General features: G+C 37.9%; 6 protein-coding genes and 2 long non-coding RNA genes across 9 annotated transcripts; 5 read left to right on the forward strand and 3 right to left on the reverse strand.

The window, feature by feature from the left end:
- Nucleotides 1-1,267: 1,267 nt before the first annotated feature.
- On the reverse strand, nt 1,268-2,085 carry LOC124312514. The gene is made up of 5 exons (XM_046777048.1): nt 2,043-2,085; nt 1,859-1,967; nt 1,716-1,800; nt 1,467-1,625; nt 1,268-1,371 (listed from the first exon to the last, which is right to left on the reverse strand). The coding sequence occupies exons 3-5, from the start codon at nt 1,782-1,784 to the stop codon at nt 1,276-1,278; spliced, it is 324 nt and encodes a 107-aa protein (XP_046633004.1). The 5' UTR covers nt 1,785-1,800; nt 1,859-1,967; nt 2,043-2,085; the 3' UTR covers nt 1,268-1,275.
- Nucleotides 2,086-8,422: 6,337 nt separating this feature from the next.
- Nucleotides 8,423-8,649, forward strand: LOC124312543. Its single transcript, XR_006910535.1, has 2 exons — nt 8,423-8,487; nt 8,571-8,649. It is a non-coding gene; the product is annotated as an uncharacterized LOC124312543 (long non-coding RNA).
- A 4,068-nt stretch (nt 8,650-12,717) lies between these two features.
- LOC124311878 lies at nt 12,718-13,579 on the reverse strand. Its single transcript, XM_046776248.1, has 5 exons — nt 13,518-13,579; nt 13,391-13,462; nt 13,297-13,330; nt 13,177-13,244; nt 12,718-12,923 (listed from the first exon to the last, which is right to left on the reverse strand). Exons 2-5 carry the CDS (start codon nt 13,401-13,403, stop codon nt 12,718-12,720), a joined length of 321 nt encoding a protein of 106 aa, XP_046632204.1. The 5' UTR covers nt 13,404-13,462; nt 13,518-13,579.
- Nucleotides 13,580-17,035: 3,456 nt separating this feature from the next.
- LOC124312569 lies at nt 17,036-17,643 on the reverse strand. The gene is made up of 3 exons (XR_006910562.1): nt 17,326-17,643; nt 17,148-17,274; nt 17,036-17,050 (listed from the first exon to the last, which is right to left on the reverse strand). It is a non-coding gene; the product is annotated as an uncharacterized LOC124312569 (long non-coding RNA).
- A 109-nt stretch (nt 17,644-17,752) lies between these two features.
- On the forward strand, nt 17,753-19,763 carry LOC124312363 (UDP-glycosyltransferase UGT5-like). 2 transcript variants are annotated; one of them, XM_046776861.1, is made up of 5 exons: nt 17,753-17,860; nt 17,928-18,798; nt 18,869-19,091; nt 19,173-19,392; nt 19,461-19,763. In XM_046776861.1, the coding sequence occupies exons 2-5, from the start codon at nt 17,959-17,961 to the stop codon at nt 19,741-19,743; spliced, it is 1,566 nt and encodes a 521-aa protein (XP_046632817.1). In that variant the 5' UTR covers nt 17,753-17,860; nt 17,928-17,958; the 3' UTR covers nt 19,744-19,763. The 2 variants fall into 2 exon arrangements, with proteins under 2 accessions (XP_046632817.1, XP_046632816.1); XM_046776860.1 differs by having other exon boundaries at nt 17,769-17,859; nt 17,922-18,798.
- A 3,387-nt stretch (nt 19,764-23,150) lies between these two features.
- LOC124312476 (endocuticle structural glycoprotein SgAbd-2-like) lies at nt 23,151-24,189 on the forward strand. Its single transcript, XM_046777003.1, has 3 exons — nt 23,151-23,288; nt 23,440-23,669; nt 23,742-24,189. The coding sequence occupies exons 1-3, from the start codon at nt 23,280-23,282 to the stop codon at nt 24,067-24,069; spliced, it is 567 nt and encodes a 188-aa protein (XP_046632959.1). The 5' UTR covers nt 23,151-23,279; the 3' UTR covers nt 24,070-24,189.
- An 846-nt stretch (nt 24,190-25,035) lies between these two features.
- On the forward strand, nt 25,036-26,054 carry LOC124312442 (larval cuticle protein 2-like). The gene is made up of 3 exons (XM_046776957.1): nt 25,036-25,145; nt 25,259-25,488; nt 25,563-26,054. The coding sequence occupies exons 1-3, from the start codon at nt 25,089-25,091 to the stop codon at nt 25,927-25,929; spliced, it is 654 nt and encodes a 217-aa protein (XP_046632913.1). The 5' UTR covers nt 25,036-25,088; the 3' UTR covers nt 25,930-26,054.
- Nucleotides 26,055-26,842: 788 nt separating this feature from the next.
- LOC124312491 (larval cuticle protein 65Ab1-like) lies at nt 26,843-27,686 on the forward strand. Its single transcript, XM_046777021.1, has 3 exons — nt 26,843-26,947; nt 27,037-27,167; nt 27,251-27,686. Exons 1-3 carry the CDS (start codon nt 26,936-26,938, stop codon nt 27,570-27,572), a joined length of 465 nt encoding a protein of 154 aa, XP_046632977.1. The 5' UTR covers nt 26,843-26,935; the 3' UTR covers nt 27,573-27,686.
- The last annotated feature ends 277 nt before the right edge of the window (nt 27,687-27,963 follow it).

Here is a 27,963-nt window from a genome sequence, read left to right on the forward strand (position 1 = left end):
CGTTACTTTGTGACTGCCATGGTGTTCAGCGATATTGGAAGCTTTTTATATGTTTGTAAGTTATTGATTTTTAATTTTTCAAATACCAAAGAAATCTAAAATATGATGTTTTTTTATTTTACAGCCCTATTGCCATGGATACGAATTAAATATTTTCGCCCACCTTTTTCTGTTTTTTCAAAAGATTGTATATCTTCCTTTTGTCAAGTGAAACTACACAATTGATAATTATTAGCAATTTCATGTCGTTGTGGAACAGGAAATCACTGTGGCAATCATAGAGTTACATATTCAATGTATACTTTATGATATCTATTGCGCAAATCACAAACCATATTTGTCTTGCTGTGAGTTTTAGTTGAGATTTGCCACTACTGAGACAAGAAAAAAATAAAAAAATAATTTGTAGTGTCCAGATATATAAGTGCATAATTATTCTTCAAATAGGATGAATTGAACCAAAAAAAAATGTGGAAACATGAAATAATGTCATACCTATAATTTTTCTAAAATTCAGCTTTATCTTTATTTCTCTTTCAACTTTATCAAGTTTGAGTGGGGAATTATATCGCTAGAGAACTCGGCCAATCTTGTTATTACTTAAAAGCTTATTTCTGAGATGGGAGAAGAAATTAATATTGAAACATATCTGTTGTCATGGAGACACGGGCAAAGTGAAAAAATCGGATATAGTGATCGATCGCTTGCTGGGCAAGCGGACGTCACTAAAACTCTGGGTTCGGGCTCTGGGATCTAAAACTCGGGGAATGGACTCGGGGGTCGCCATTTGCTCCAAAATTCATTGAATTTCGAATCTTATTCACAAGAAAAAGCAAGAGAAATTGTTCATCTCGGCTATTAAATAACTTTGCTAAAAAAATAATAAATAATAATAAAAAATTGCAATGAATTCCATTTAGCGAACCGACTTGCCTGAAACAGTAAATCTGCTCCGAGGTTTCTATTAACTATCATTTTTAGATCAGGAACATTAGGAAAATCATTTATTGAATTAATTATGGGCTTATTATTGGGTGATGTGATGGAAGCGATTAGCGTCGAACTGTATGCTTGAACGAGAACAAAACAAGCCAGACACCAAGCAGCTGCTGCTAAAGGAATCGCTAGTTGTTTATTTCTACAATATGCACCTAAATTATCAATAAACAAAATGGCATATTAAACCGTCGTAGCATTATTTCAAGGATAAGATGTTAGTATCAATTCCAAACCTTGACAAAGAAGGACGCAAATTACGTAATTGATTATTTTTTTTTAATTTATTCGTTTGTTCAAGTCAACAATACATCTGCTCAAACCATACAGACTTGCAATGACGGTTGGTACTGAAAGACCAATGCAAATCCACACCTAAATAAATGAAACGAACAATAATCAATCGCATCTCAGAAGAAATAACCATGAATATTGTTGATGAATTGCACAGGATTTTATGTAGTTAATACTTCAGTTCTCATGGGATCAATCAAAGCGGCAATGTTTGTAGAAGACTTGGGTATGGGTATGAGTATACTGAAAGGACTAGATATCCACGGTGTTGAAAAATCTGCATCTTTGAATCGGCTTAGTGTTCCAATTATAGCACCGGGAAACATGTTCGCATCCTGCATAAATACAAACTTGTTTTGTCAAAATAAAATTTGCAATCTCTAGCAATAAAAATATCATGCTGTTTTATGTAAAAAAGAGTGAACCCCTTGACGTAAGAAGCTCAGTCCACCTCGTTGGGTAGGCAAATCATCTACAAAAAAACTTCCGAACATTGGAATGTACGAATATCTAAAGGGAAAGGCAAACTTTGAATTGCAGAATGGTCTCTTTTTATTTTTTATTTTACCTAAAATTGTAGCGACGGGAAAGCCACTCCCAAGTGCAAGAGAAACGGGTCCAGCAGATTGGACGACATGGCCACTCAAATTTCTTTTCAAATCCAAAATTCCCTCGAGCTTTCATGTTCGCGGAAAAATTGCAAATAACTAATTGAAAAAATCGTAATCTGGATAAATAAGGAAACGACTTACTGAAGTTCCAATCAAGCGAAGATGTTTTCCGTCGAGGGGAGTAATAAAAGGTGATAAAATGATAAAAGATTTTGATATACAAAACTACCTGTAAAACTGAAATTACACATGTGATGTCTCAGTGAGAGCAGCCAATACAATTGAGCTTACTTAAGATAACAGACTATATATGCCAACAGACGTTTACTCGAATGTGTTTCTGTTTATGCTTGACAACTATGTATGTTTTGTATTCATAGCAACCGATTGCCCATAACAAATTATTTTCGTAACTGTTTTACTTTCTACTCAATGAATTATTCAGTAGCTCAATCATATAAGTTAGTTTCGCCCTTTATTAAAAATGAAAACTCCCAGGAAAACTAGAATTTAGAAAATGTCATTTTCAATGTCATCATCGGACATATAAAATCATACTGACCTTATAAGCTTATAATTGATTTGAATTTCAGGCGTAGGCTACACTTTCATTTGTACGACTATGAATATATCTTGTTTTCTGACAATTTCAATATTTACAGTTAGTCTCAAATGCATTTACTTTACCTTATAATTGCGAGCCCGAAGGGCGAAGCTAATAATCGCATACGCAGAAAAATAAAAACCATTTCACTTTGTATGTATGTATGTTTGTATGTCCCGCACCATAGCTCGGGCGTTTTTCAACAGATTTCGGACTTTTTGGTCTTAAAAATTAGACAAAAAATATGCGGTGCGACCAGAACAAAAATAATTTCATTTACTTAATTAAAACACCCGTAAATAATGAAAAACTGTTAACATAATTGCTTAGCGTATGGTGACATCTGGCGGTTGAGACTGCAACATTTTCATTTTAGAAAAAAGTAAATCACCACCAGATGTCCATAGCATCGCCGTGATGACGCAATCTTTGATGACCCATCTATGACGCAACAAGCAGATTTGCATTTATGTTTTACAGTAATTAAACTAAAAGATGGTTATTTTTAAATTCAATTATTGAACTTTATGTGTAAAAATAGGAACATATGAGTTGAGCCAACTTAACGTAAATAACTTGCAAGGATATTGAACTGTGACAGAAAAATCTCGTTTTAAGACCAATAAGTCTGTGAAGAAAAGTGTGAATTGTGAATAAGTCTGACTTAACAATAGGCCCTAAATTTGTCATTTAAGACAGTTTTCAACTGGCTTACGACTATCCCTTCGCGGCGAGCTGATTCTATCTTAATATATTCTGCCTATGAGATACTTACATGATTATTTTTTTAAATTTATGTGGACCGATGTTTTCATTTGGGAGCTAATAATCGCATACGCAGAAAAATAAAAACCATTTCACTTTGTTTGTATGTATGTATGTATGTTTGTCCCGCACCATAGCTCGGACGTTTTTCAACAGATTTCGGACTTTTTGGTCTTAAAAATTAGACAAAAAATATGCGGTGCGACCAGAACAAAAATCATTTCATTTACTTAATTAAATCACCCGTAAATAATGAAAAACTGTTAACATCATTGCTTAACGTATGGTGACATCTGGCGGTTGCGACTACAACTTTTTCACCTTAGGTTTAAATTCCACTTTTCATTATAGCCTTATAGGTTCCCATCGTTTTGGGTTACCTTTACTTTTTTTTAATTTTTGGTCTTAAAAATTAGACAAAAAACATGCGGTGCGACCAGAAAAAAAATGCATTTACATAATTACTTCTCCCGTAAATAATGAAAACTGATAAAATAACTGCTAAACGACTGGTGACATCTGGCGGTTGCGACTACAACTTTTTTCACTTAGGTCTGAATTCCACTTTCCACTATAGCTTCCCTCGGTTTGGGTTAAGCATAGGGAACGTTGCCAAGCTAGAATATATTTGTTTTTACCCAAGACACTGTTTGATCAAGGTAAGTAATTGACAAGAGTGCAATTTTTTTTAGAATTGACATTGAAAACTTACGTTAGTACTGCAGTAATAATAAGTTAAGCAGAAATCGCAAAAATATCGTTACAAAGAAATGTTTTTTCACGTTCAAGACTATTGCTCAAGGAAGGCATTTAGCAAAAAGTCCCACTTAACAACAGGCACTGAATTTGTCATTTAAGACAGTTTTCAACTGGCTTACGACTATTGTTGAAAGGTACGTTTTTCGGTATTTTAATCATCCGATATTCGGCTGATGCTGATACTTATTGATTGAAGCTGTTCCTATCTCAACGTTCTGATATGAAACTTACTCATATACGAGTAACATGAGCTCCGGTCAAATCCGGGGAACTTTGGTCTAGCGTAAAGTCAGACCCTTTTGCTATTCGCTTTTCTGTAGCTTAATCATCTACCCGTAATAGAATTTATCGTGGGAAATCTGCCCAGTACTTGAAGATTTCGTCATCACGGAGATGCTATAGACATCTGGTGGTGATGCTAATTGTTGCGTCATCAAAGATTGCGTCATCACGGCGACGACATCTGGTGGTGATTTGTTTGGGCATGTTTGGGCATGTTCCATAAAAGCTTTTGGGGGAGGAGCCTGTGTTGACACATTGTTGACACAGACACAGGCTTCTCCCCTAAAATGTCCGTGACATGAATAAGCCCCTCCCCCAAAAGCTTGTTCTTTTATTATATATAGATTAAAACGCTTACATCCGATCTTTGAAAAAGAATGAGATTGCATTATGATGAGCTACTAAGTTATTTATACTTATATTAAATGCTATTCTGATGATGGCTTATTACAATAAGAGTTGGAGTCAACAAGAGGTTTGACTAACACAGTGTATTAGGTAGCCCAAAACGATTATGAATGACAATCACGACGACAACTGTGATACTACAACAAGCGACTTACAAGCGACCAAAAAATGGATCGAACGCCTGGTTTATATATGGGGCTCCTGAAGATCTTCTGAAGGTCTGAAGAAGGTCTTAACTGATAGTAGCCATGCATGCTAAAGTAATTAGGAATACACACATGGTGAACGCATCAACAAGTGGTAGAACTTGTTAATGGGTTTGCCATATGCTGTTAATTAACAGTACACTATCTACAACTATGTATGCGACTATGTAATACAACTATGTATACCATTTACAGAATATTGGACAAGAAACAATGTAGGAACCTTTTCTTGCAATTTGTCAATTCAAATTCAATATAAAAATATCAATTCCTGGTGCAGTAGAATACTAGTTTGGGAATCGATTGGTAATAGGTTCAAATCATAGAGGAGAAAATGTTTTCCCTTTTTATATTAATATATCTTTATTGTGCATTAGAATCATCAATTAGAATCTTTATCAATGCCTTAGGAGCTATTATGTAAGTTTTTAACATTTAATTTGGTATGCATACGCAGTAAAAATTATAACCTAAAATACCGATTAACGGTACCCTCCACTGCCTCTTTTTTCAGTAGTAAAAATATCTTAATCTGGATTTCCGTTTTTTGGGGATAATTTGTCCGATTATCGGCAAGGTTTTTTTTTTAGTGCGGTTAAATGGATCTCGCGGGCCTTCTTACTGTTTGTGAAGCAGCTATCCTCCCCAAAAAAGTAGTCAACTCTGGGATCCGTAAAATGGACGACAGACTCTCGGCGTTTTTTTTTTAAACATGGGCAAACACCCGGCCCCACTGCTGTAGGCTCGCTTGAACCAAACGACTCATTCTGCTTGTCGTGGCCTTCTCCGACGTAGCAATCCGCGCTTAAAGATCTATAAAAGGGAGACCGCTGTCCATAATTTTAAGTTGGGTTTATATAGCTTCTTTCATCTCCTGGGCCACTTAAATCACGCCTTAATTGGTGGCTCAAATGAATCATGAATCCGGTTATTTGGTCATTTGGGAGGCATAACCCTTTATCGAAGTGAGCCGATAAAAGTTTTTAGCTTCTAGGCGCCATGTAAACAAGGGTTAAGAGAGGATTCTCTATAGGGATTTGTCCCGACAGGCAATAGAGAGATCCAGAGGATCTTGCCACGGATGTCCCTACAGCCGAAAACGGATAAGCGAGAAGTTGTTTCGGGAGCTCTTTTTCGGTTTAAAATTCAATAGACTGAAATCGAGACTTGCATGGATAGTATTTCTATCAATGTTAAGATAGTGCCTAGATTGAATAGGCGATCAGAAAGGGAACAGTGGGAGATACCTGGGTGATCCAGTAGATCATTAGGCGATTGACTATTTCGTAGGCCGATGAGATAAAATACACACATGCGCATACACACACACACAAGTTTAGAAAACAAAGAAAGATTAAAGAAAGATGCTACTCACGTAACATAAAATCAAAAACAACGAGGGGTTTCCCACTCTTTTCGCAATTGCAATTTGGGAAAAATGAGAAAACTGAGAAAACATTTTTCCCGACATTTCCGACATTTCCAGTGTTTTCTCATTTTTCCCCGATTTTTCTTATTTTTCCCATTTTTCTCATTTTCTCGTTTTTCTCGTTTGTCTCGTTATTCCCTATTTTTCCCATTTTCACGAGTTTTCCCTAATTTTCTCGGATTCCTTTTTTTCTTGTATTTCCAAAGACTGAAAACTGTCAAACGTTCATAATTTTAGTTTTTTTTCACGTTTAACATAAGAGAATTACTGGAACATACAGAAATTATGAATCCCGTAGTCTAATACTAGGATATCTGTCCGCCATGATCGTATTAACGATTGCGGGCGCCACGGACATATTTGGCTTAAAGTCCCTAGTGAAAAAATTATTTACTGGAAAAAAGTCTGATCAAATGCGTTCATATTTGATATTTTAACGTGAGATATAATCAGTTATTAACGTTTTATCACGTGGTTTATATAAATTTCATTTCTATTACCTGTTTTATTATGGGTTAAAAAATTCAACTATATTTTTGAAGTATATTTCAAAAACTTAATTTAATTGGAAAATTTATTTTGTTCAATACTCTACACTGTCTGAAAGAAGTTGAGGATAACATATCCGAAGTCCTCGTTAGCAACTTGATGATCAAAAATTTAATTGGATTTACTAATAAACGGTCTAGTGGTTAGAGTTTCGGGCCACAGATTCATTCGTCATAAGTACTGGCCCGGACACATTTTTTCCCAAGTAGGCTGCGTAAATTTAAATAGTTTGTAATATTTTATGCCAAATATTCCAAATAGGGACTTGTACATTTTTCGTAAACCAAAGCGAGATCGTCCACACGCTGCACTAACGCTACTTCTCTATCATCAGTGAAACGAACGTCGTTTTTTTTACTTAAGTCATGACTTAAGTCGTTTTTTCACAAATTTTGACGTGTTGGCGACGTTTGACGTAAGCCTTAAAAAAACCTGACTTTGACGTTGACTTTTCACGTTTCGGATGCGTAAAAAGTTTTCCCGTCAAAGTCAATAAAATACATGTAAAAATTTTGTGTGTGTCTGTTTTCTGAAAATCTGATAATTTTCCGGGTAAATTTCCTTAAAATAATTAAACAAACGTAAAGAGTAGTATCAATTGGGTTTTGTTTTAAAGCTAAAAATGTCCTTTAAAATAAATTTTGATCCAAAAACTATTTGCAAAATAAAAATTTGACGTTTTGCTGACTTAAGTCATGACTTTTGACTTAAGTAATTTTTCCTTTGACGTTTGACGTTTTGACGTTGACTTTTTACTTAAGAATCTTCCGTGACGCATGAATTTGACGTTTTTTTTTAACTTCAATTGTTTCTGCTGACGTTAGGAACACTGTCTATCATGATCAATAGCGATTTATTTATTTCAAATAAACCACGGGGTTTTAACCCCGTATCTGGTGGAACGCATATTTGGGGGTTTTTACCCCACAAAACATGTGTTCTTTTCTAACAGTGATAGCTTGATAGGAGCGTAGAATCATTATGAAAAAAATCTTTTAGTTTAATGGAATGATTGTTATTTTTTATCAAGTCTCACAACAAAACGATACACTTATATATAAGAAATGGCTAGGAAGAGCTAGATTCCAATCTGTCTGTGCAGACTGCAGCAGAGATAAAAACATGGAGCACACCTGCAAACCTTCTGTCTGTCTGTAGAAAAAACCCTGCTAAGCTTTTCTTGCTCATATCCGGTTATATATCCGTAAGTCTGTATGTATAATCTGTATGTATAATCGACCATGCACTAATGTTTTCGAGCGTTCTAATATCATGGCAAGTGTCTTCAGTGTCTGTTGTTGTTCTTCTAAAACTCTGCACGCAATTATTAAAGCCAGAGCGTCACTGTTTCTGTTCGTGCTTACCAGATTTTGAATGACAGGTCGAAAAAAAACGAATAGCCACCTAGAGCTCTTACGAAATCCCGCTGCCAAATCCAATTCTCATTTGAGTATTTGACGTGAATAAAAAGGGAATTAGTTTGATTGTGACCATACCAGTCGAGCACCGCATCGCTGGCAGCAGCTTCTTTTACGTCTACTCCTACAGATAATCTGTCAGCTCACCATGCGTTTCACATTATTGGTAATATCAAACATTTCACTAAAAAACAAAAATATTATTGTTGGGATTGAATTTTTGTATACGTCTCATTTTCTTTATTTAAGGCCGCTTGTTTGTTTGGTTTCGTTGTGTTTGTCTGTTCAAAATCAATTGACAGAAGTGGAAAAGGTAATGCAAAACGGCCTGTATAAAACAATGAATATATTTCCAATATACTATAACTTTAGTTAAATTTTGTGGATTAAAGTGAGGCTGAACTCGCCGCACATTTCAATCATCAATGGAATCCCAGCTCGAGCCGACGATTTTCCATTTATGGTAATTATACATAATATACAACAAGTTACGTCACGCACAAGAGAGGCGACATTCAGAAAACATTCTGCTTTTTTCAGGCGAGCGTATTAATCCCACAGAAACTGGACCCAACCTTAGATTACCAATGTGGCGGAATCTTGATCGCACCGTCGTATATTCTAACAGCAGCCCATTGCCTTATACTAGGGTAAGCTTAATATGATGATTCTTTTTGATCGGAGTGGACAAATGTCCTTGAATCTAATTCCCAGTGACAAAAACACACAAGTTAGAGTTGTTGAGTTGAAGTTGTTAAGTCAAGGGCATGATGCCTAACACTTTAATAACTTGTGAGAGGGGGCACAACACACAAGTATACAGATGTGCTCTTGGAGAGGAGCTGCCATGCCAAGGAGGGGTCTAGGAGAAGAAAATATTTTGTATTTTTCTTCCTTCTGTTTGGTTTTCTATTTCGCTTATCACGATAGGGATCGTCTCCGATTTCTTTTCTTTTCGCATTTATATGACACTTGACTTGAAGAAGAATTCTTAACGGCTGTCTGCTGGACTGTTGCATCATACATTACATACATATTAGTATATAGCCTGCATGTCTGCTAGATGAGACGAGGGAGACGAGTTCGCTATCGCGACTGTCCTGCCGTTAGCTGTCAGGCCCCCTTGTGTATATAAAATTATATAACACACATAATTGCAACCGCAAGTGCTCCCGACCAAGACCGCTTGGGAATCTTGAGATTCATGAGGGCTTGACGGTCCGAACCCCAACTTAACATTATGATCTGATGGTGGTGGTGACTTACCAGTGAGGTATCACGAACTATTACAAATGTTCTTAGTCAAGTATTGAAAGCGTTTTGCCTATAATAGCTATTGAATCAAATATTTCTTATGTTCATTAGTTCGCCCAAAAATATCAAAGTTTTCATCAATTCTTTGAACAATTATGGAGAAGGAACCGGATCCATTGCAATAAATGTCTCTAAATTTATCTTACATCCTCAAATTGTGGCACCCATCGACATGTTATATGTAAGTGCCAGCTGATAGTGCAGATTGTCTTGATCAGCGACAAAGTTTTCGAATTCCCATGTTATATTGAAACCAATCAAATAACTTGACAGCGTAACGACATCGCCTTGCTGGTATTGAATCGACCAGTGCAAGCAATTGCTAATATTCCCTTTGTTCGACTTCCAACCACTCTGATGACAACAACTAACAGACCGAATCCCACAAGAACAACGCCAAGACTCACGACGAGAACGACGCGGAAGGTTATCACCACATCAACGATTAGAACAATCAGAACAACCACTAGAAAACATGCAGCTAATTTAAGAACTTTCAGTACTTACTCGATCCAGCCGGCCACCATTACAGGATGGGGAATAACAGCCCTGGTAGCACACTGACATCTATCGTCTATCATATAGATGTCTTAATGTCTAAATCAAATCTTATCTAGCTACAACCTATATTGGATATCACATGGATACTCAATTTTCTACGGCCTTATGCTATCTTCGTATAGATGTACTATAGATCTACGTTTCTCATACGATCACGGACATCCATTTGTGTCTAGAAATTAGACGTTTAACAGACAGACGTAACATGACGTCTGTGAGATGTCCAAATTATCTGTCCACAGGATAGATGAGGAAGACAAGGACTTTAAATTTTTGGGACTTCACTTCTAAGAATTTTTAGCAAGTCCCCTCTCTTTTTTGCGTCATCTCCCAAGACGCGAAGTCCCATTGGGGTCGCGGCTTCTGTTATCCTCGAGTCTCATGATCTGAAATTTTTTTCCCGTGTTAACGGATACGGCCGAACTTGAAAATTTAAAATAATTATAACTAATTCACGCATACTTTGCCCACGCTGAAAATTTTTATGCTTATACAAACTATGGGTCCCTATATGAGTATTAAATTTCAGGCTTCTGCCTTGTCTGAGATTTTTGCTAGGGCCTTGAAAAGTTTTAAACTTTAACTTAACTTTATGGTAACAAATTAAAACAAAAAAAAAGTTTTAAATAAACCATTCGAAAGAACGAATTTTTTCCTGTTTTTTCATTGATTTTGTTTTTCCTTGCCGTGAAAGAAAACGGTAAAAAAAGGTGAAAAACGCGATTTCAGTATAAAATTTTATTGCTAAACCAGAAACTTTGAATTCGATTTTCAGCTTCCGGTTTGTTTTTAAAAATCTGATATTTTACACAGTGCATGATTGATGTATAAGGAACGCACTGTAAAAAAATCAGACATTTCTATTTTTTTCCGCGACGAAAAAATTCGAGTTGGGATGGAATGACCCACCAGTGGTATGGAGAGATGGTTGCCAATGACAGTGTTAAATTTCCCTTAAGGGGAGGCTCCGGCAATTTTACTATAAGGTCTCTCCGACTGTTGTGCCACCAAATAGGTGTGTAAGGGATTTCTTTTCGTCTGCTTTTATTGTTTTCAAGTAAATTTTGACACTTTGGAGTGTTTGTGAATAGTTGAATTTTTTTTAGAAAAATGTTGGTCTCTGTAACGCTTGGATTCAAAAAAATATCTAATATGCTCCATTATGAGAAAAGGTAAAGACTGAGATCTGTGGGTTTCACAAAATATCGGATGAATGTTTGAGTTAGAAATAGCATCGATACAGAACTCTCCATAGTCCACAATGCCCCTCCACTTTTTGTTTCGTTTGTCTTAATCCATACCTGGTTTGAGCTTAACTTCGTTCCACATTATACTACAGCATTGGTCAGGTTTAGGTTTACCCTTAATGTCTTCTCCGACGTTGAATAAAGCTAATTCATTCCAACCGAAATTGCACTCCATGGAACTGCTTAGAGTTTCTTCAGAGGGTAAAGGGAGTAATTCATCTTCTCTTAAGCTTCTGTAAACAGAGCTGCTCTTCATTTTAATCATTGCACACTGGACAACATAAGCAGGGTCTCATCTCATTCCTTTACCAAAAATATCGTTTTTTGATAAGGCGGCCTTCTTTACAAACATTTTGACAACCAGCTGTGCCTAACGCAATAACAAAAAAAAAATGAATGAAATTTTATTAGATGTTAAAGTGCAATGTAAAGAAAAGGCGAATATTTACGGAAAAACAATTCATTTTAGCAAAAAATTTAAATTTATTTTATGTTCATGTTATGTTAGTGTAATATATATTTATTAGTGTAATATATGTTTATGTTAGTGTAACTTTGGTAATATGCTCTTCCCAATGATTCGTTAATTGTCCACGACCAATAACAAGGAAGTGTTGTCTCCATACATATTTAGTCTCGTCATAAACTCTCCTGGTAGTGGAATTTCGTCTAGTAGCTCAAATGTTCAAGAGAAAAAGAATGTCTAATTTTAAATGTATATTTTAATTAATGTCCCCATTTTAGCTTAAGTCTGAAGTATCGATTAATTTAAGTAAGCCACCAGGTGGGCCACTTGTCGGTGCAGTTGAGAACAGCTGATGTTTATTAAGTATCTTGGCAGAAACAGAAGGTAGCCATTATTCATTTTAGGGAGTGGATAGCCATTGACAACTCGTTTTCTTTACTGTGCTTTATTGGTGTGAATTCTCACCTTGTGATTCCCTGTTTCTCATTTGAGCCTTTGAGGTAACTTTGTATATATATTTTATGTGTTTTATGGGCGGACATTATTCTCGTGTACATAGATTAGGCCGGATTAGGCCCTAGAATATATTTGTGTCTACGATTGCCTTATTGACCGGCTTCTAATTGTGGATGCTAGGTGAGAGCTAGTTTTTATTTCAATCGAAGTCTGCGTGTGTTAGTTCTGTCTTAATTTAGGCAATTTGTGCTCTGTGCATTTTCTGTATTGACCAATAAATCCGTGCCTTGATTAGAAGCAATAGGCCTACGCCTCCCTCCTCAACTATTTCATTCTCTCGCTGCAACATCAACTATATAAAATATATAAATATATTGACAGATGTTTCGAATTGCAAGAAAATAAGAAAACAAATAGTTTTATCAATATTCGAATTTGTTTGTGTTGTACCCACTTGATCAGGCTCGAAAGAATTAGCCATTGGCAGGTTTGGAATGGAGACGGCATCGAAAGCAACTGCGTCTAGTTCCACAGAATCAACATCATCACAGGACGAATCTATTGTTAAGAAAAAAAGTATAATTATACTGTAGAATAGTATGAATACTGACTGTTTTTAATTACCAGTAATGGTACCCACTGGATCAGGCTCGATAGAGTTAGCCATTGGCAGGTTTGGAATGGATACGGCATCGATAGAAACTGCGTCTTGTTCCACAGAATCAAAATCATTACACGACGAATCTATTTTTAAGAAAAAATGGTACAATTATACTGATCAATAGTATGAATATTGCTTATTTTTACTTGCCAGTAGGGGCACTTGTAGTTGACTGAATGTGAATTCCTGCATTATAAGCATCGACTCTAGCCACAAGTAGGCCACAAGACAGGTGGGTTGGCACTGTTTTGAGATACTGAAGATCATCTCTGGTCACTGGAAGTTGATCCATGCTCATCTACTCCTTTAGAACAAGTTCAGTTTTAAGATTAAACTTTTCTGCATCTGAGCGATTAAGAATTACCAGTTGTAAACATGTAGTTTGGGACAAGTGGGTTGGCACTGTTTTGAGATACTGAAGATCTTGCTGAAGTACCTGAAATGACTAAACTTAGTAAGAAGCCAATTATTTAACTGTTTATGACAACTACCATCACAAGTTGCTGAATGTTTTATCGTTTTTTCAATGGAAGCAATTGTTGGTATGTGTGGACTAGGACATAACAAAAAGCTGAATGAATACAGAGAAACATGGGCATACCAAAAACATGAAATATTAACTTAAATACCATGTCTTTTTGGAATTGAATTTAAAGTTTGAAGTGCTTGTTCTTCAGCCACTGCAGCACCTAGTGAACAGCAGGTTTAAAATGAAAGTTATTGCGAAACAAAAAGCATTTGCTTACCAAGATGTAGACTGGGTTTCGCATTTGGAAGTAAACGCCAACCATTTTGGAAGGCATAAAAAACATTTTGAATTACTTTTCCTTTGATGATACACGAATCTTCAAAATGCTGATGACATATCTTGGATTTCACACTAAGGCCTGTCTTTAGGACGACCACTTGCCATTCATTTAAACAAAGTTTTGCAACAGAGAAAATATGGAAAATTTCGTTTTCTTTGCCATAATTGCATTTGCTAATAAAGCACCTTTTATTAACCAATCTATTGCTTGTTTCGTTTACATTCCTAAAAAAATTAAAATAACTACGAGCTGCAAACGAACGACCGACAAACCAGGACAGACGTTGGTAAAACAGGCGAATGAATGGCGATTGAAAACTAACTAATTCTTGAGACCCAAGTAAACAACTGCAATGGCCGGATGTAAACACTGGCCAGGAATGAATTTTAGTAAATAAGTAAATAAAGTAAAGGGTATTGTGAGATAATCATTATGCAGTGTATTATCAAAACTCATACAGTAGCTACACAAAGTTTCCGCACAGCTGAGAGAAGCTTATGGGAAAACAGGGTTTTTGAAAATTCGCCAGAAATCAAGTGTTTGTCGGACGAAAACGATTTTTGGACAGGGGGTTCTTAGACTTAAGGTTTATAGCATATATTTTTTGGGTATTTTTTCGTTCACGGGAACGTCCCTTTTAAATTGGAGGTAAAAGTTTCCGCACAGTCGAGAGGGCCAGTAGTAAATCGTACTACTTTGGCTCTCTTGAACTGGACGGAAAAGAGGGCTAGGAGAGTTCTTTAGGGCTTAAAAAAAAGAGCATCGTTAGCTCTATAACCTCATCTGAAATGTTGGCCCCCATGCCATTTGAGAAATCACTTTAATTTCGATGTGAAAATGAAAAGTTTTCATTTCTCAGTTATTTTCCCTTTGTTCCCCCCTCCCGTAGTTGCCGGTTTTCCAAATACCAAGTCTAAAAAAAGGTCCTAGAGATGGCCTGTCTTTTTTCTCCCCCTGCCCCTAACATTTAAAATCTCGGTATTTGGAGCTAATCTCAACTTTGAAGTGAGATTACGGGGGGGGGGATTATTATTTTAAAAATAAAAAATAAAATACCATGAGAATCAGCGTGAAAACTGATTCTAATGATATTTATTTAAAATGAATCCCTTATTCATGTATGGACCCTATTATAAATTGAAAAAAACAGGCATCATGTGCCACTAGCGGTTGGTGACATAAGTTTAGAGGGCTAACCGTGGGAAATTTGAAACTTGGAAATGGCTCACCTTCCCGATATGACTCGGCGATGGTCATCATGAAGAGGGCGGGGCTGCTGCGGGGCATTACAAAGATAAAAGATTGATTACTATTCCGTTCCAACTTGGTTTTTTTTATTTAAAGACATTTTGTAATTGATTATCAATTTCAAAAAATTAATCGATTTTCAGAATAAAATTTCCGAAAAAGTATTTGTTTAATATCTCATAGAAATCCGTAGGCGGGGCTGCAATCTTTATTTGTACGTCCAAAGAACGCTCTTGTTATTGCATGAATTTTGAATTTGAAAAAAAAAGAAAAAAGAAATAAATAACATAAGAATAGGGCCTATTCAATAAATTTTCTTCTTCAATTCAACAAACAGAATTTGCAATAGCCTGCAAATTCTACATACTTACATTTAAAAATTGTGTATATTATACATAAAATGTTGTATATTATATTTAAAAAATTTGAAAATTTTATCAAAAAATTGTGTGTATTATATTAAAATTTTTGTATATTGTATCTGATTATATCAGGGCCATTCCATGGTATTTCAATTGTTTTTGTCGCGTTACCTCACCGATTTTGATGAAAAAAATACTGTGTGTTCATCAGGCCATCGCATCTTACACTTCTTCCAGAGGGGGGCGCGCGCATCGTTTACACCTCCCCTGCCTATAGAGATAGAGAAAACGAACAAATTTAAATAATTCATAACTAAAACACGAAGATTGGAAGGAGGGAAATTGCTACAGGATAAGTAAAAATGATGACGGGCTATCGAATGGTGCAAGTCGCGACCAGCTTCACCGTTCGAGAATGAGATATTAGCCATTAAAGTTTTTTTCTTTAAATGAAGATTGCGTAACCTTGCTAATGACTAATCAGACTCGGACAAAAACCAAAAAATTGCATTTCTTTTTTTTGGGGGGGGGGGGGGGGTTGTCCGATCTCAATTTCTCAATCCACCGCCGTTTTATTTACGTTTTAGTGAAAATTCCGCACTACGCTTCCGCAAAAAACCGGAAATTTGGAACAACAATTCACGCTCAAACACTGGTCCAAAAAATTTGAAAATTTCACAGTGTTATGTAACCATGTCTTACAACACACAGTATTTTTTCATCATAATCGGTGAGGTACCGCGACAAAAAAAATTGAAATACCATGGAATTCTTTATATTTTAAGGTGGTATTTTTATTTTATAAAAAATGTGTTTCTAAGTATTTGATAATTTAGTTTATTTGATGTTGTTTACTTGTTTGGGTCTGGGACTCTGGGTTAAATGGTACAGCCATCTGTTGCCAGGTAAACGACCAAAAAAGATCGAAAAAAGACATCTTTATACTTTATTGATTGTATCTCCACTTTTACTCAATAGAATGAATAAAATGACAGTACATCTGAAAGAGATATGAATTTTCTTTTCACTAGTGCGTCTTTTAATAAATGTAATCCATCCGTTGCTGAGAAAAATCGTGTTTCCGTTTTTCCCCTGGCTCTGTTCCGTTTAACCCTAAAATTTTTTTTTCTTCATTTTTTCCTCTTTACATTAAATTAAATAACTATTAGCTAGTTTTACGGGAAAAAATTACCTAATGCAAAGAAATGCATGGAAAACAGGGTAGAAGGCAAACACTCCTACAGTTTTATTCTTCGTAATTTTTCTATTTAAAAAATTGGCAGCGTAAAAAAAAGTGTCCCATATAACCCCGGTCTACCAGACATTAAAGGAGTACAAACACGAATTTGTACACCAGCTAAAAAAATGTAGCCCAAATAAGGACTAGAGTTTGGTGCTTGGTCTCACAAGAAAACGAAATCATATCAGCCTGAAACCTTCCCTAGTGGCACACGATGGCCTGTGGATATCCACCCATGGTCTTAGTTTGAGCCCAAATGATGTACTTTGGATGTGTTTTGGACATCTTAATTACCGTTCCATGCCAAGTCTCGAGGTTATCTGTGGCTGATCTAAAGTGCATCCTGTGGTCATCCATAGGATGTCCTATGGATATCATATTACGATAATCACGCATAAAGATTAGAGATTTTCATGTACACATATGCTTATATACATGGTACACTATTAGAGATGTACTCACATCATCACCATAGTCTTTCATCATACGTATTTTATTTTATTTTTGATGAAATACTTTTGACTGACTCTGGGTTTGAACCATCGTCCTTAAGATTACCAGTCGAGTACTCTAACCACTAGACCATAGACTGATAAGAATTTTTAATATGAAAATCTATAGGTTTCTTAGTGTTTGCGACCTCTGTGTGTTAACGAGACTCGCTGTGACACGCTGGGCGTTGATAATGATGTTCGGTGATGAGGGAAAAAAAATAAAATAAAAATAAATAAAAAAATAAAATAAAATAAAATAATAATTAAAAAATTATGATAAAAACGATGACCTAACGGATGTCTCCTGGAGGTAACAAGGACAAAAAAAGGACATCTTTAGGCTATCATTGCTAGACATCCTATGGCTGTCTTGTCTCCATCAGAAATTTTCAATTTGGATGTAGATATGGCTGGGATGTACAGACGTGCCATGGACGTCCAAGGGAGAAAAAGTGCCACTAGGGTTGCAGCAGAATAACAGCACGAAACATTTCATGTCACGTCATTCCTTATCTTTCATCTAAAGTCAACAGAAGAAGCAACCTAAAGCAGGGCGGTGGGGCATATTACCTACAAATTTATTCAATATCACACATAGATCACTCTCCCTTCTTGATCAGTCAGCTCGTATTTAAATATTTGTGCCCTCAACTCGAATTTAAGTTAATCTCACATTTATTGGTATGTTCCAGTTTAATCTAGATTTTAAGTAATGTGTTTATCTTTTTTTTTTTTAATTTCCGTTCAGCAATTTACCTGGTCACTTGATACAAAACATAATGAAATTCCAATCATTGAATACTCTGCTGGTCTTGCTGCTATCCGCAATCGTCGTTGAAAATTGCATGGCAGCGAAAATCGTCGTGCTGTACCCCGTCGGTTCCAAAAGTCACTTTTATGCCGTGATGCCCGTCATCGAGGAACTTGGACAACGAGGGCATAACGTGACCGTCTTCTCGCCGTTTAAGGGCATCACAAAAAACGCCACGAACGTCCATGAAATCATTATGACTTCGGTAGCGAAAGAACTGGACACCATGGACATCGACTGGTTCGCCATGCAGAAAGAAGGGGCGACGCAAATTCTTACGATGATGCAAACCATGATCGCCCTTAGCACTCTCGGGTGTGAGGATTTGTTGTCGAATACGGAATTCCGGCGGATTGTGGAAAAGCGCGACGTCGACCTGTTCATCGTCGACGCATTCGGAAACGAATTCACTTATCCCATCATCGACAAACTTGGCGTTCCGTTCGTGATCCATGGCTCCTCCTCCGCTTTTCCATCCACCCTGAATGCAATGGGAGCATCGGCAGACTACGCCTCCGTCCCTCTCATGCTGGCAGAATACGACGAACAGATGACTTTCACCCAGAGACTAATTAATACCTTCTCCGGGGAGTTTATGAAGTATTTTAGAAATTTTTACATTTTCACGAAACTGGACGCAATCGTTCAAAGAGAATTTCCTGGTGTTAAATCCATCGTCGAGCTCGAAGGAGATGCTAGTCTCTATATCACTAATACTCACCCAGTCACGAATTGGCCGCGTTCGTTACCCCCAACTATCTTATCAATTGGAGCCCTTCACGCCAGACCGGCCAAACAACTGCCGCCAGTATTAAATTAAAGGCCAACGGTCTCGTTACATCAAGTATACAAAGTCTAAAATTCTTATCTATCGCTAGGCATTGAAAACGTTTGCTGATGAAGCAAAGGACGGTTTCGTCGTGTTCACGCTAGGCTCGTTCGTTTCGGTTTCGACCATGCCCAAAGAAACGGTCAACACTTTCATCAGAGTTTTCTCCAAACTCCCGCAGCGAGTCGTCTGGAAGTGGGAGGCGGATATTCCGCAAGGTGTTCCATCCAATATTATGATGGTCGACTGGCTTCCGCAACAAGATCTCCTGGGTATTGCATGACAGTTTCTGGCAGACTGTTTTTGTGTTGTACACAGTTAGTCTCAAATGTTTGTGAACAATATTTGTATAGGACATCCTAATGCGCGATTATTCATCACTCACGGTGGAATGTTGGGAACACAGGAAACAATTTACCATGGCGTTCCTTTGCTCGGTTTGCCGTTCGGAAACGACCAGCGGGCGAATGTAGCGAAGGCCGTGAGAGGCGGATGGGGTCTGAAACTCGACTGGGACAAAATTGACGACAACAATTTGTCTGAGGCTCTGACGTATCTCATTAATGATCCCAGGTATCATAAACTATATTTTTAAAACCATCTGGAGCATGTCCGTTAACGGTATTCCATTTTCGATATAGCGTCCGAGAAAGTGCGAAAAAGTTGTCGCAGTTGATGCAAGAAGAAATCATGCCCGGCAAGGATGTTGCCGCTTACTGGATCGAGTACGTAATTCGTCACGGAGGTACCAAACACCTTCAGTTGGCCTCCAAAGGAATGCCGTTCTACCAGCGCCATCTTCTCGATGTCGCACTTTTATCTTTTGTAATCGCGATCGTTTTTCTCTCTGTCTCTTATAAACTAACTTGCGCGCTATGTCGCTGCTGTTTTAAAGCCAAATCTGACAAAATAAAAACCAACTAATTGCTTATTTTAATCATAAATCGAGTGAAATCGAGTCGTTTATAAAGAATAGGGATCAAAGTATAATTAAACTTAAAAGTGCTGAATCTTTGCTACACACATTGGTGTGACGGGGAAGTGGGACCGATTATTCGATTGGATGTTCGTTTTTACTTTAGCTAACCCCACGCAGGCTGCAGTATTCATCATCCCAATTAAGATTATGTGTTAGATAGTGTGGCCTAATGGATAAGGAGTCAGACTTCTACTACTTTGAAAGGAAAAGGAAAGGAAAAAGAATCCGAAAATTGTGTGTTCGAGTACGCATCAGTTATAATTTTAAATTCGCCGAACGTGACATTTAGAAGGTTACATTTATGCTCGGAATTGCGCAAATTGAGATGTATTTCTCCTTGCTGCTACCGCATAGACTATTCATAGTTTATATTATGTTTCAATTCTTCCAGTTTATTAATGTTTATCTATAACAGCTCCTGCAGATTAGTGGCTACCACACTTGTCTTTCACTCACAATTACGACATTTCGATCCGTGACCGGTAAATAGGCCTACAATTTTTCATTTTATTATTTTTAAAGGTTTTGCTTCGAATTCGAAATGCAGTAAAGAGACGTACTGCTGCTCCAAAGTAAATGGATAAGTTTAAGTTATCGCAGTGCGCAAACGATAGGAGACAATAACGCACGATAAGAATTTTGTGAAACGAATAATTTTGTGAACAATATTAGCAATGCATAGGGTGCTGATATGTTGATGATTTTAGGATCGAAATTACGGTTGAGCAGCAGTGAGATAAAAATTCCCAAATACTTTTTTGGTCCCACCCCAATTCGGATTAAGTTTTATTCTGTTAAAATGGAGACGGACGAATTACTGGTCTTAATAAAAGAGTAGGTTCGATCCTATAGACTCGGTAGGTGCCCACCAGGTAATCGAATCCGTCGTTGGGGTGTGTCCATGTCCACCGGTATGAACGCAAGGATCGATGACCGTCAACGAAACATGGGTGTGTTGCTACTTGAGCCGGACGTCTGGCGCGTACGCCGATCCCTAGTAGACGCAACATTGGCCATAGATCGTCCCTGAACTCATCCTCCTAGACGCAAGATTGCAGTAGCGCGCCACGCTACCGGCTGAATAGAAACAATATTTTTTTTTAAAGACTATTTTCATAGACTGCAGTTGTTCGTATACATCGTATATAAGGTGAGAGATAAGCTCCCTCAGTATTCGCCTGAAACAGTTCAGGATTAAGTTCACCGTGGAAGCTTTCTCACATTGGCATGCAATATCATCATCTCTTCGTGCCCACCATACAACGTCATTCATAAGCAGCTTCGTGTAAATCTTTAGTGAAGATGATCTATATCTTTTCTCCAAGTTTTTTTTTTTTGTTTGTTTGTTTGTATGTTTTACTATATGGACAACCTTTTATTCATTTTGGGAAAGTTGCAGGCGTGGTTTGAATAAAAATAAACACATGATTCCATTATATGGGAACTGAATTCTATAAGATTTTGATTAATACTTTTTCTTTAAAATATACCCAATACACAGGAACACCCGGGTTTGAACCGGACTACCTGATCTGCAGTCGGAAGGTCTACCACTGAGCTGTACCCGATGTATTAGATACGGATCAAACAATAACAAACAATAATAATGCATTCGAGACGTCGCGGAAGAGATCCGAGTCCGAGCAGCGCAATATGGATCATAGATTGTCCCTGAAGTCAGCCTCCCTGACGCAGGATTACAGTAGCGCGCCACACTACCGGCTACATAAATTAAAATTTATTGCTAGAAAAATAGTTCTTTGTTCGAACAGCCAACGTTCGAATCATTTTTAAAGAATTTCAAATATTCTAATATAGCTATATAGTTTGAATGGCAGATAATTTTCTTGTAATTTTAGGATACATAAAAAAACGATTACTGTTAATTTTATTTTAAAAATTGGATTGAAGTGAAACATCGACCCGACATCAACCAGCACCGCTCACCTACAATGAAACTATAATCACTTATATGTTGGTGGGCAAAATAAAAAAAAGATAAAGCTAGATGTTATCAGCAGTTGATAAAGGCGGTAAAGGTCTGAGGCGAGAAAAACGAGAAACACCAGCCATTTTACCTGACAATAAATACTAATATACATGTTGCAAATGAGAAGCAAGAAACATCACCACTCGAAAGTAAATGAATATAGAATCCATTATATCCGAATGTGTTTTATTTGTTTTACTCAAATATTGCCAAACAGAATATTAGGTGTCCGTAAAATTTTTATGTTTACTTGATAGGATATGTTTTATTTTTTTTTTCCCTTGACCAATGTAAACCAGCACCTGTAGTTTAGCGGTTATCATGGTTGCCTCACACGCAACAGGTCCTCTGTTCAATCCTATAGGCAGGGGAAAATAAAGAATTAAATTTAGTCTACTTTACGGTTAGCACTATTGGTGGAAGAAATACCCGGAAATATCTAACGACAAGAAGTATATAGTCGAGGCCATTAGTATATTTATACGTACCTGTATGCATGATATGATTCCAATAAGGGAATATCGTGAGGAGTAATAAAAGAAGATGAATATTTATAGAAAATGTGAGAAAGTTTATCTAACAAGCTCTTCAGCACGATGAAAGAGATGGTAGAATTGAAGAAAACACGAGCAAACATGCCGTTTCAATTTTTATTAGCCTATATAATACTGAATAGCCTTTCTCTTCAAACTAGAGTTACCGTTGCTTTTTTTCGATTCGACCTTTATCCTTTTATTTAAAGACTAAGAAATTGATGAGACATTCACCGCCCCACTATATATAAGCTTCACTATTATAGTCTAAATGCAAGGGAATTAATTGAACAACATATCCCGATCCTTATATGGATGTCGGTTGTTTGATAGATTTATCAGACGACCACTGATTTATTATGGTAAAATAAAAACTTGTCTATAATACCTTATATAAATAAGAGAACAAGATCCGTTGGTAAAATTTTGACGATTGGAGACAAGACAAGTAATAAATGATGGGGTGTGGTCGCTTGCATCAGCAAATGAAGTCAAAGTGAAACGCGCGTCCTATCCTACCGTTACTCAACTCATTGATTCAAGGCTATTTTTGGGCTGGAAGGATATAGGTGATGGCCATTCATTCCAAATCTCGATTGATATGATCGGGTGCGTACTGCGTAGCCTACGGGAATGTCGATCTGGTGCACACACTCTAGTCTCCACAACCGCAACAGAGTGATGAAAATAGTGAGTGGATTTATCATTTACCTATCGGACGAGCTTTCTGATTTACAGGGCAGATACTAGAACTATAAACAGGATTGGCAAAGAGAATGGCCAAGTAAAAAACGCGTACTCATACCTTCATACACTTGGCAGAAAAGAACGAATAAGTTGCGATGTACTCAATAACTGGGTCATTTCTAAAGCAGCTGATCTTTCCGTTCACCCGACTATATAAGCCCAGACGTTTGCAGTTTGAAAGTATCAGTTGTTTCACTCAACCGAATTCGACATGAAGCTGGTAAGGAACAACACAACAAAAGAAGATTCACTTTCGAAATGCTTTAATTAATTTAAAATTTAATGAGTGTTTCAATAAAGCATTTCAACGTAGTATTTAAAATAAATAATTTTTACAAATGTCAATTCATAAAATTATTTTTGACTTTCAGTTTGTTATCGCCGCTGTTTTGGCCGTCGCTGCCGCTGCTCCTTCCAGCTACAAGCAGGAGTACAAGCCACCCACCTACTCCCCACCGGCCTACTCCAAACCAGCCTACTCTGCCCCAGCTTACCCCGCACCTGCCTACTCTGCCCCAGCGTACAAGGATAACAAATACGCCGACATCACCATCACCAGCCAATCTGATGAGCGCAACCTCGATGGCAGCAGCCAATGGAGGTATAAAAATAAACGAAAGAAAAAATGTAGATCGATTGAAACTTGCTAAATTTCCTTTGATGACACTTACAGCTACGCCCAGTCCGACTACACCACCCGCGAGGAATCCCAAGTCCAGAAGAAGATGCAAGGCGTCGCATACGACTCGTACGGCAAAGCCACCTACGAGGATGTTATGGGAAACACCAACAAGGGATCTTCTTACTGGGTCTCCCCCGAAGGCGAGAAATTCACTTTGACCTGGGCCGCTGATGAGGAGGGATTCAAACCCCAGGGCGCCCACTTGCCCGTTGCCCCCGTCCACGTCTACGAGCTCCCAGTTGCTCCCGTCCACGAATACGAACTCCCAGTTGCCCCAGTTCACATTCCATTCAACGGAAAGGGCTACAAGATCTATTAAATTATTTGATACCTGATTGAAGTGAAGAGATAAGTTATTCTCATGTATTCTATGCAATGACATTATTCTTGTTGTTGACGTGAATATGTGTAAAATATAAACGACGAAGAACATCCCAAATTGTGTTTTACTGAATTTTACTGAGCAACATAAATTTTTGTTTTGGAAAGTCGGAATCGGAAAGACTCCGAGAGTTTTTCTCAACCAACATTATACCTGAAATAATAATAATTTTGAAATAATTAAGGTTGAACAGAAAATGGAATGAAAGTTGTTGGTCGTTTATGTTTGAAACATTTATAGAGTATGATCTGCGAATTTGCGATAATAAGGGATCGACCATTAGCGATTTAATAGCCAATATACTGTCATAGTACACTTTCGCATTGAAAGTCATATTACAACATTTATATTCTCTTTCAGTGTAACAAAAAAATAAGAGGGATAAACTGTTGTATATAACACACGTATAACATTTTCAGGGCGTTTGCAAAATATTATTATCGAAAGTTTTGAGCTAAAACCAACATGAAAAACCGTTTTGCCTTTGGCTCTGTCGAAACATTTGTCTAGACGTAGTACATAGCTATGGCCTTATAGTGAAATGTAAACTTTTGAAATCCTTTTCAGCCATAGCTCATTTTTTACTAGCCAAGTAGCATTTAAAATATACATCCACTTCAAAAATGGCATGAAATTGAAAGTCCTTGCGCGTCAAATGCACGTAGATGGACATGCCAAATAGGAGAGGGGAGGGATTGTGGTGCAACAGATTTTCCCCTCGCATAGATAGATAACATGATGGGCCACTTCAATTCAATTAGAGAGGAGGAAAGAGAATGGTTCATTTGTACCACCTCGACCAAAATGCAGAGCAGCATAGTAATAATATTCTGAAGAATTTGTTCGTGACCCAATTGGCAAAGAAGGGATCGGCGCGTTTGAGTACACCCAAACGGAGCAGACGTACTGCTCGGCCCTTCACCCGCTCTCGTTTACTCGACTATATAAGCTCCAATATGGAAGATGAAAAGTATCAGTTGTTCCACAAATCAACCGAATTCAACATGAAGCTGGTAAGCGAACAACACAGCAAAGTGGCTGAATGAATTGGCCAGCAATCGTCGAAATCATTTGCGCCGGGCTCATCCGATTTAATTTACTAAGTGAGATGATATTTATTTTCTAGTTTGTTATCGCCGCTGTCTTGGCCGTCGCTGCCGCTGCTCCTTCCAGCTACAAGCCGGAATACAAAGCCCCAGCCTACGCTGCCCCAAGCTACTCTGCTCCCAGCTACTCTGCCCCAGCTTACGCTGCTCCAGCCTACGCCGCCCCAGCCTACAAGGATAACAAATACGCCGACATCACCATCACCAGCCAATCTGATGAGCGCAACCTCGATGGCAGCAGCCAATGGAGGTACAAAAATACTCTAGAATTAATCCTGACGCGATTTAGTTTTATTAATTATAATTTTTAATAAATCTGTGCAGCTACGCCCAGTCCGACTACACCACTCGTGAGGAATCCCAGGTCCAGAAGAAGATGCAAGGAGTCAAATACGATTCTTACGGCAAAGCCACCTACGAGGACGTTATGGGCAACACCAACAAGGGATCTTCCTACTGGATCTCCCCCGAAGGCGAGAAATTCACTTTGACCTGGGCCGCCGATGAGGAGGGATTCAAACCCCAGGGCGCCCATTTGCCCGTTGCCCCCGTCCACGTCTACGAGCTCCCCGTTGCTCCCGTCCATGAATACGAACTCCCAGTTGCCCCCGTCCACGAATACGAACTCCCCGTTGCCCCCGCTCTGCCCTACAAGCGCACCGGAGCCGGTTATTCCAGCAGCAGCTATTAATAAGTTAAATTAAATTATTTGAAGACCATTGGACGCCTGAATGATGCCATCGATCATATTTGATGTTTTCTTTGCGATAACGTTGAATATGATGGTGTAAATAAATCCAAATTATCTAAGATCAATCAAGCTAGTTTTCCTTTCACTTTTTATGAACTAAACAAAAAGGACGGACGAAAAGGTTTTCCCCAGTTTTCATTGATAGGTGACTTGAAGCTTTCCTATTTATAAGAAAATTGGACAAAGCAAAACATGATTCAGCCTCTCTCATTTTTCAAATTAATTCCATTGGAACATTTGATTTTTTTCAAGTAGGCCTATAGTTTCGCGCTTCAGGCAAAATATTTTAATGTCTTCGGCTGCAATTTTGTTTTTAATTATGATTTTTTTAATGGAAATTAAGTGACATTGAATGAAGTACGTACTTCATAATGACATTCGGCCAAATGGTTTCGTTACCTCATTGAATTAAACCTTTTTTGTGCTAAATTTTCATTAAACCGACGATTTGATTGTGACATGAAGAGTGGGAAACGTGAAACTCAAAAGATAATAAGTATATAAAATGTATCGCCAGGAAATTGCGATTCTATCTCACTGATACGAAACGACAGTCGGTGACAAACGAATTTTTCGGAATTTTTATGATTTCGGAAACTGGGTGCACGCGCGGTTGCGTGTTTTCAGGTAAAACCACGTGGGACCCATGATTAGTATAAATACTATATATTACATACACCCTTCACGATAAGTGAAATCGCTGCATTTTCAAAGAACGCTTGCGCTTAAGGGCGTTGTCTGACAAAAACTGGGGAGGGAATGCTTGCGGAAATAGGTGAGTTGGCTTTGCGTCTGCTGCTGAGAAAAATCTGACCACTGGACGAACATGAAAGTATGGGAATGCATCCGGAATGTTCACTCTCTCTTTCTGGCGAGTATATAAACCGGTTTTGTTGAGTCAACTAACCAGTCATTTTTCGGTTGTTGAAGTCATCCAAAAGACAACATGAACAAACTGGTAAACAAGAATCCGCTGGATATTGAATATACGTCGTCATTGGCATTGGAATATTCCGCAATTTAACTTAATTTAATTGATGTTTCCAGTTTATTATCGCCGCTGTTTTGGCCATCGGGGCTGCTGCTCCTTCCAGCTACGAGAAGGAATACAAAGCCCCCGAAATCACCATCACCAGCCAGTCTGATGTCCGAAATCTTGACGGCAGTAGCAACTGGAGGTAAAAACGAAAAAATTATTTCCATAGCATTTTTTGTTGTAAATGAAATGAATAGCTAAATGGGATTCGTTTGGCTGGAACAGCTACGCTGGATCTGACGGCACCACTCGCGACGAGTCTCAGGTCCAGAAGAAGATGCAAGGAGTCACCTACGACTCTTACGGCAAAGAATCATACGGCGAAGTCCTTGGCAACACCAACAAGGGATCATCTTACTGGATCTCCCCCGAAGGTCAGAAATTCACTTTGACTTGGGCCGCAGATGAGGCCGGATTCCAGCCCAAGGGCGACCACTTGCCCGTCGCTCCCGTTCACGTTTACGAACTCCCCGTCGCCCCGGTCCATGAATACGAACTCCCTGTTGCCCCTGCTCTCCCCTACAAACGCACTGGGCTCGGCTATTAAATCGGAATCAGCACAAATAAAAGTCACGGGAAATACTATATAATATTGTTCCTATTTCGGTTTGTAATTTATATTGGTGTACCAAATACGAATAAATTTACTGAAGTCCCTTTTCAACCCATTTGGGTCATTTATTATGTGGTTATTTCGATTTCCCCCCCAACTGGCCAGTATGTTAGGCCATATTAAAAATCCTTCGCTGACGCATTATACTTAATAAATATTTTTGCAAATTTTTTACTCTATACACTGGTAACCGTTCTGCTCAAAAATTAGCGCAACATTACAAAATGTTCAGAAGGGAATTCGGGTATGCCTTCTTCCACTACGCAAGTACGCAGTGATAGCAGAGTTGATTTCCGCATTGGCTTTTAGTTTTTTACCCATATAT

This window comes from Daphnia pulicaria, chromosome 8 (genome assembly GCF_021234035.1).
Source record: "Daphnia pulicaria isolate SC F1-1A chromosome 8, SC_F0-13Bv2, whole genome shotgun sequence".
Taxonomy (NCBI): Eukaryota; Metazoa; Arthropoda; class Branchiopoda; order Diplostraca; family Daphniidae; genus Daphnia; species Daphnia pulicaria.

Excerpts from the sequence above, each read along its gene's own strand:
- LOC124311878 (XM_046776248.1), bottom strand. Across the intron at positions 13,245-13,296 it reads GGATCAACTTCCAGTGACCA|ACTTGTGGCTAGAGTCGATG; the intron begins GAGATGATCTTC and ends GTCTTGTGGCCT. Across the intron at positions 12,924-13,176 it reads AACTACAAGTGCCCCTACTG|ATTCGTCCTGTGATGATGTT; the intron begins GCAAGTAAAAAT and ends TCTTAACAATAG.
- LOC124312491 (XM_046777021.1), top strand. Across the intron at positions 27,168-27,250 it reads GACGGCAGTAGCAACTGGAG|CTACGCTGGATCTGACGGCA; the intron begins GTAAAAACGAAA and ends TGGCTGGAACAG.
- LOC124312514 (XM_046777048.1), bottom strand. The coding sequence starts at position 1,784 with ATGTTCGGAAGTTTTTTTGTAGATGATTTGCCTACCCAACGAGGTGGA. Across the intron at positions 1,626-1,715 it reads TGAGCTTCTTACGTCAAGGG|GATGCGAACATGTTTCCCGG; the intron begins GTTCACTCTTTT and ends GTATTTATGCAG. Across the intron at positions 1,372-1,466 it reads TTGATCCCATGAGAACTGAA|GTGTGGATTTGCATTGGTCT; the intron begins GTATTAACTACA and ends TCATTTATTTAG.
- LOC124312442 (XM_046776957.1), top strand. The coding sequence starts at position 25,089 with ATGGAAGATGAAAAGTATCAGTTGTTCCACAAATCAACCGAATTCAAC. Across the intron at positions 25,146-25,258 it reads CCGAATTCAACATGAAGCTG|TTTGTTATCGCCGCTGTCTT; the intron begins GTAAGCGAACAA and ends TTTATTTTCTAG. Across the intron at positions 25,489-25,562 it reads GATGGCAGCAGCCAATGGAG|CTACGCCCAGTCCGACTACA; the intron begins GTACAAAAATAC and ends AAATCTGTGCAG.
- LOC124312363 (XM_046776861.1), top strand. The coding sequence starts at position 17,959 with ATGAAATTCCAATCATTGAATACTCTGCTGGTCTTGCTGCTATCCGCA. Across the intron at positions 19,092-19,172 it reads TCCGCAACAAGATCTCCTGG|GACATCCTAATGCGCGATTA; the intron begins GTATTGCATGAC and ends ATATTTGTATAG. Across the intron at positions 19,393-19,460 it reads TATCTCATTAATGATCCCAG|CGTCCGAGAAAGTGCGAAAA; the intron begins GTATCATAAACT and ends TTTTCGATATAG.
- LOC124312476 (XM_046777003.1), top strand. Across the intron at positions 23,670-23,741 it reads GATGGCAGCAGCCAATGGAG|CTACGCCCAGTCCGACTACA; the intron begins GTATAAAAATAA and ends TGACACTTACAG.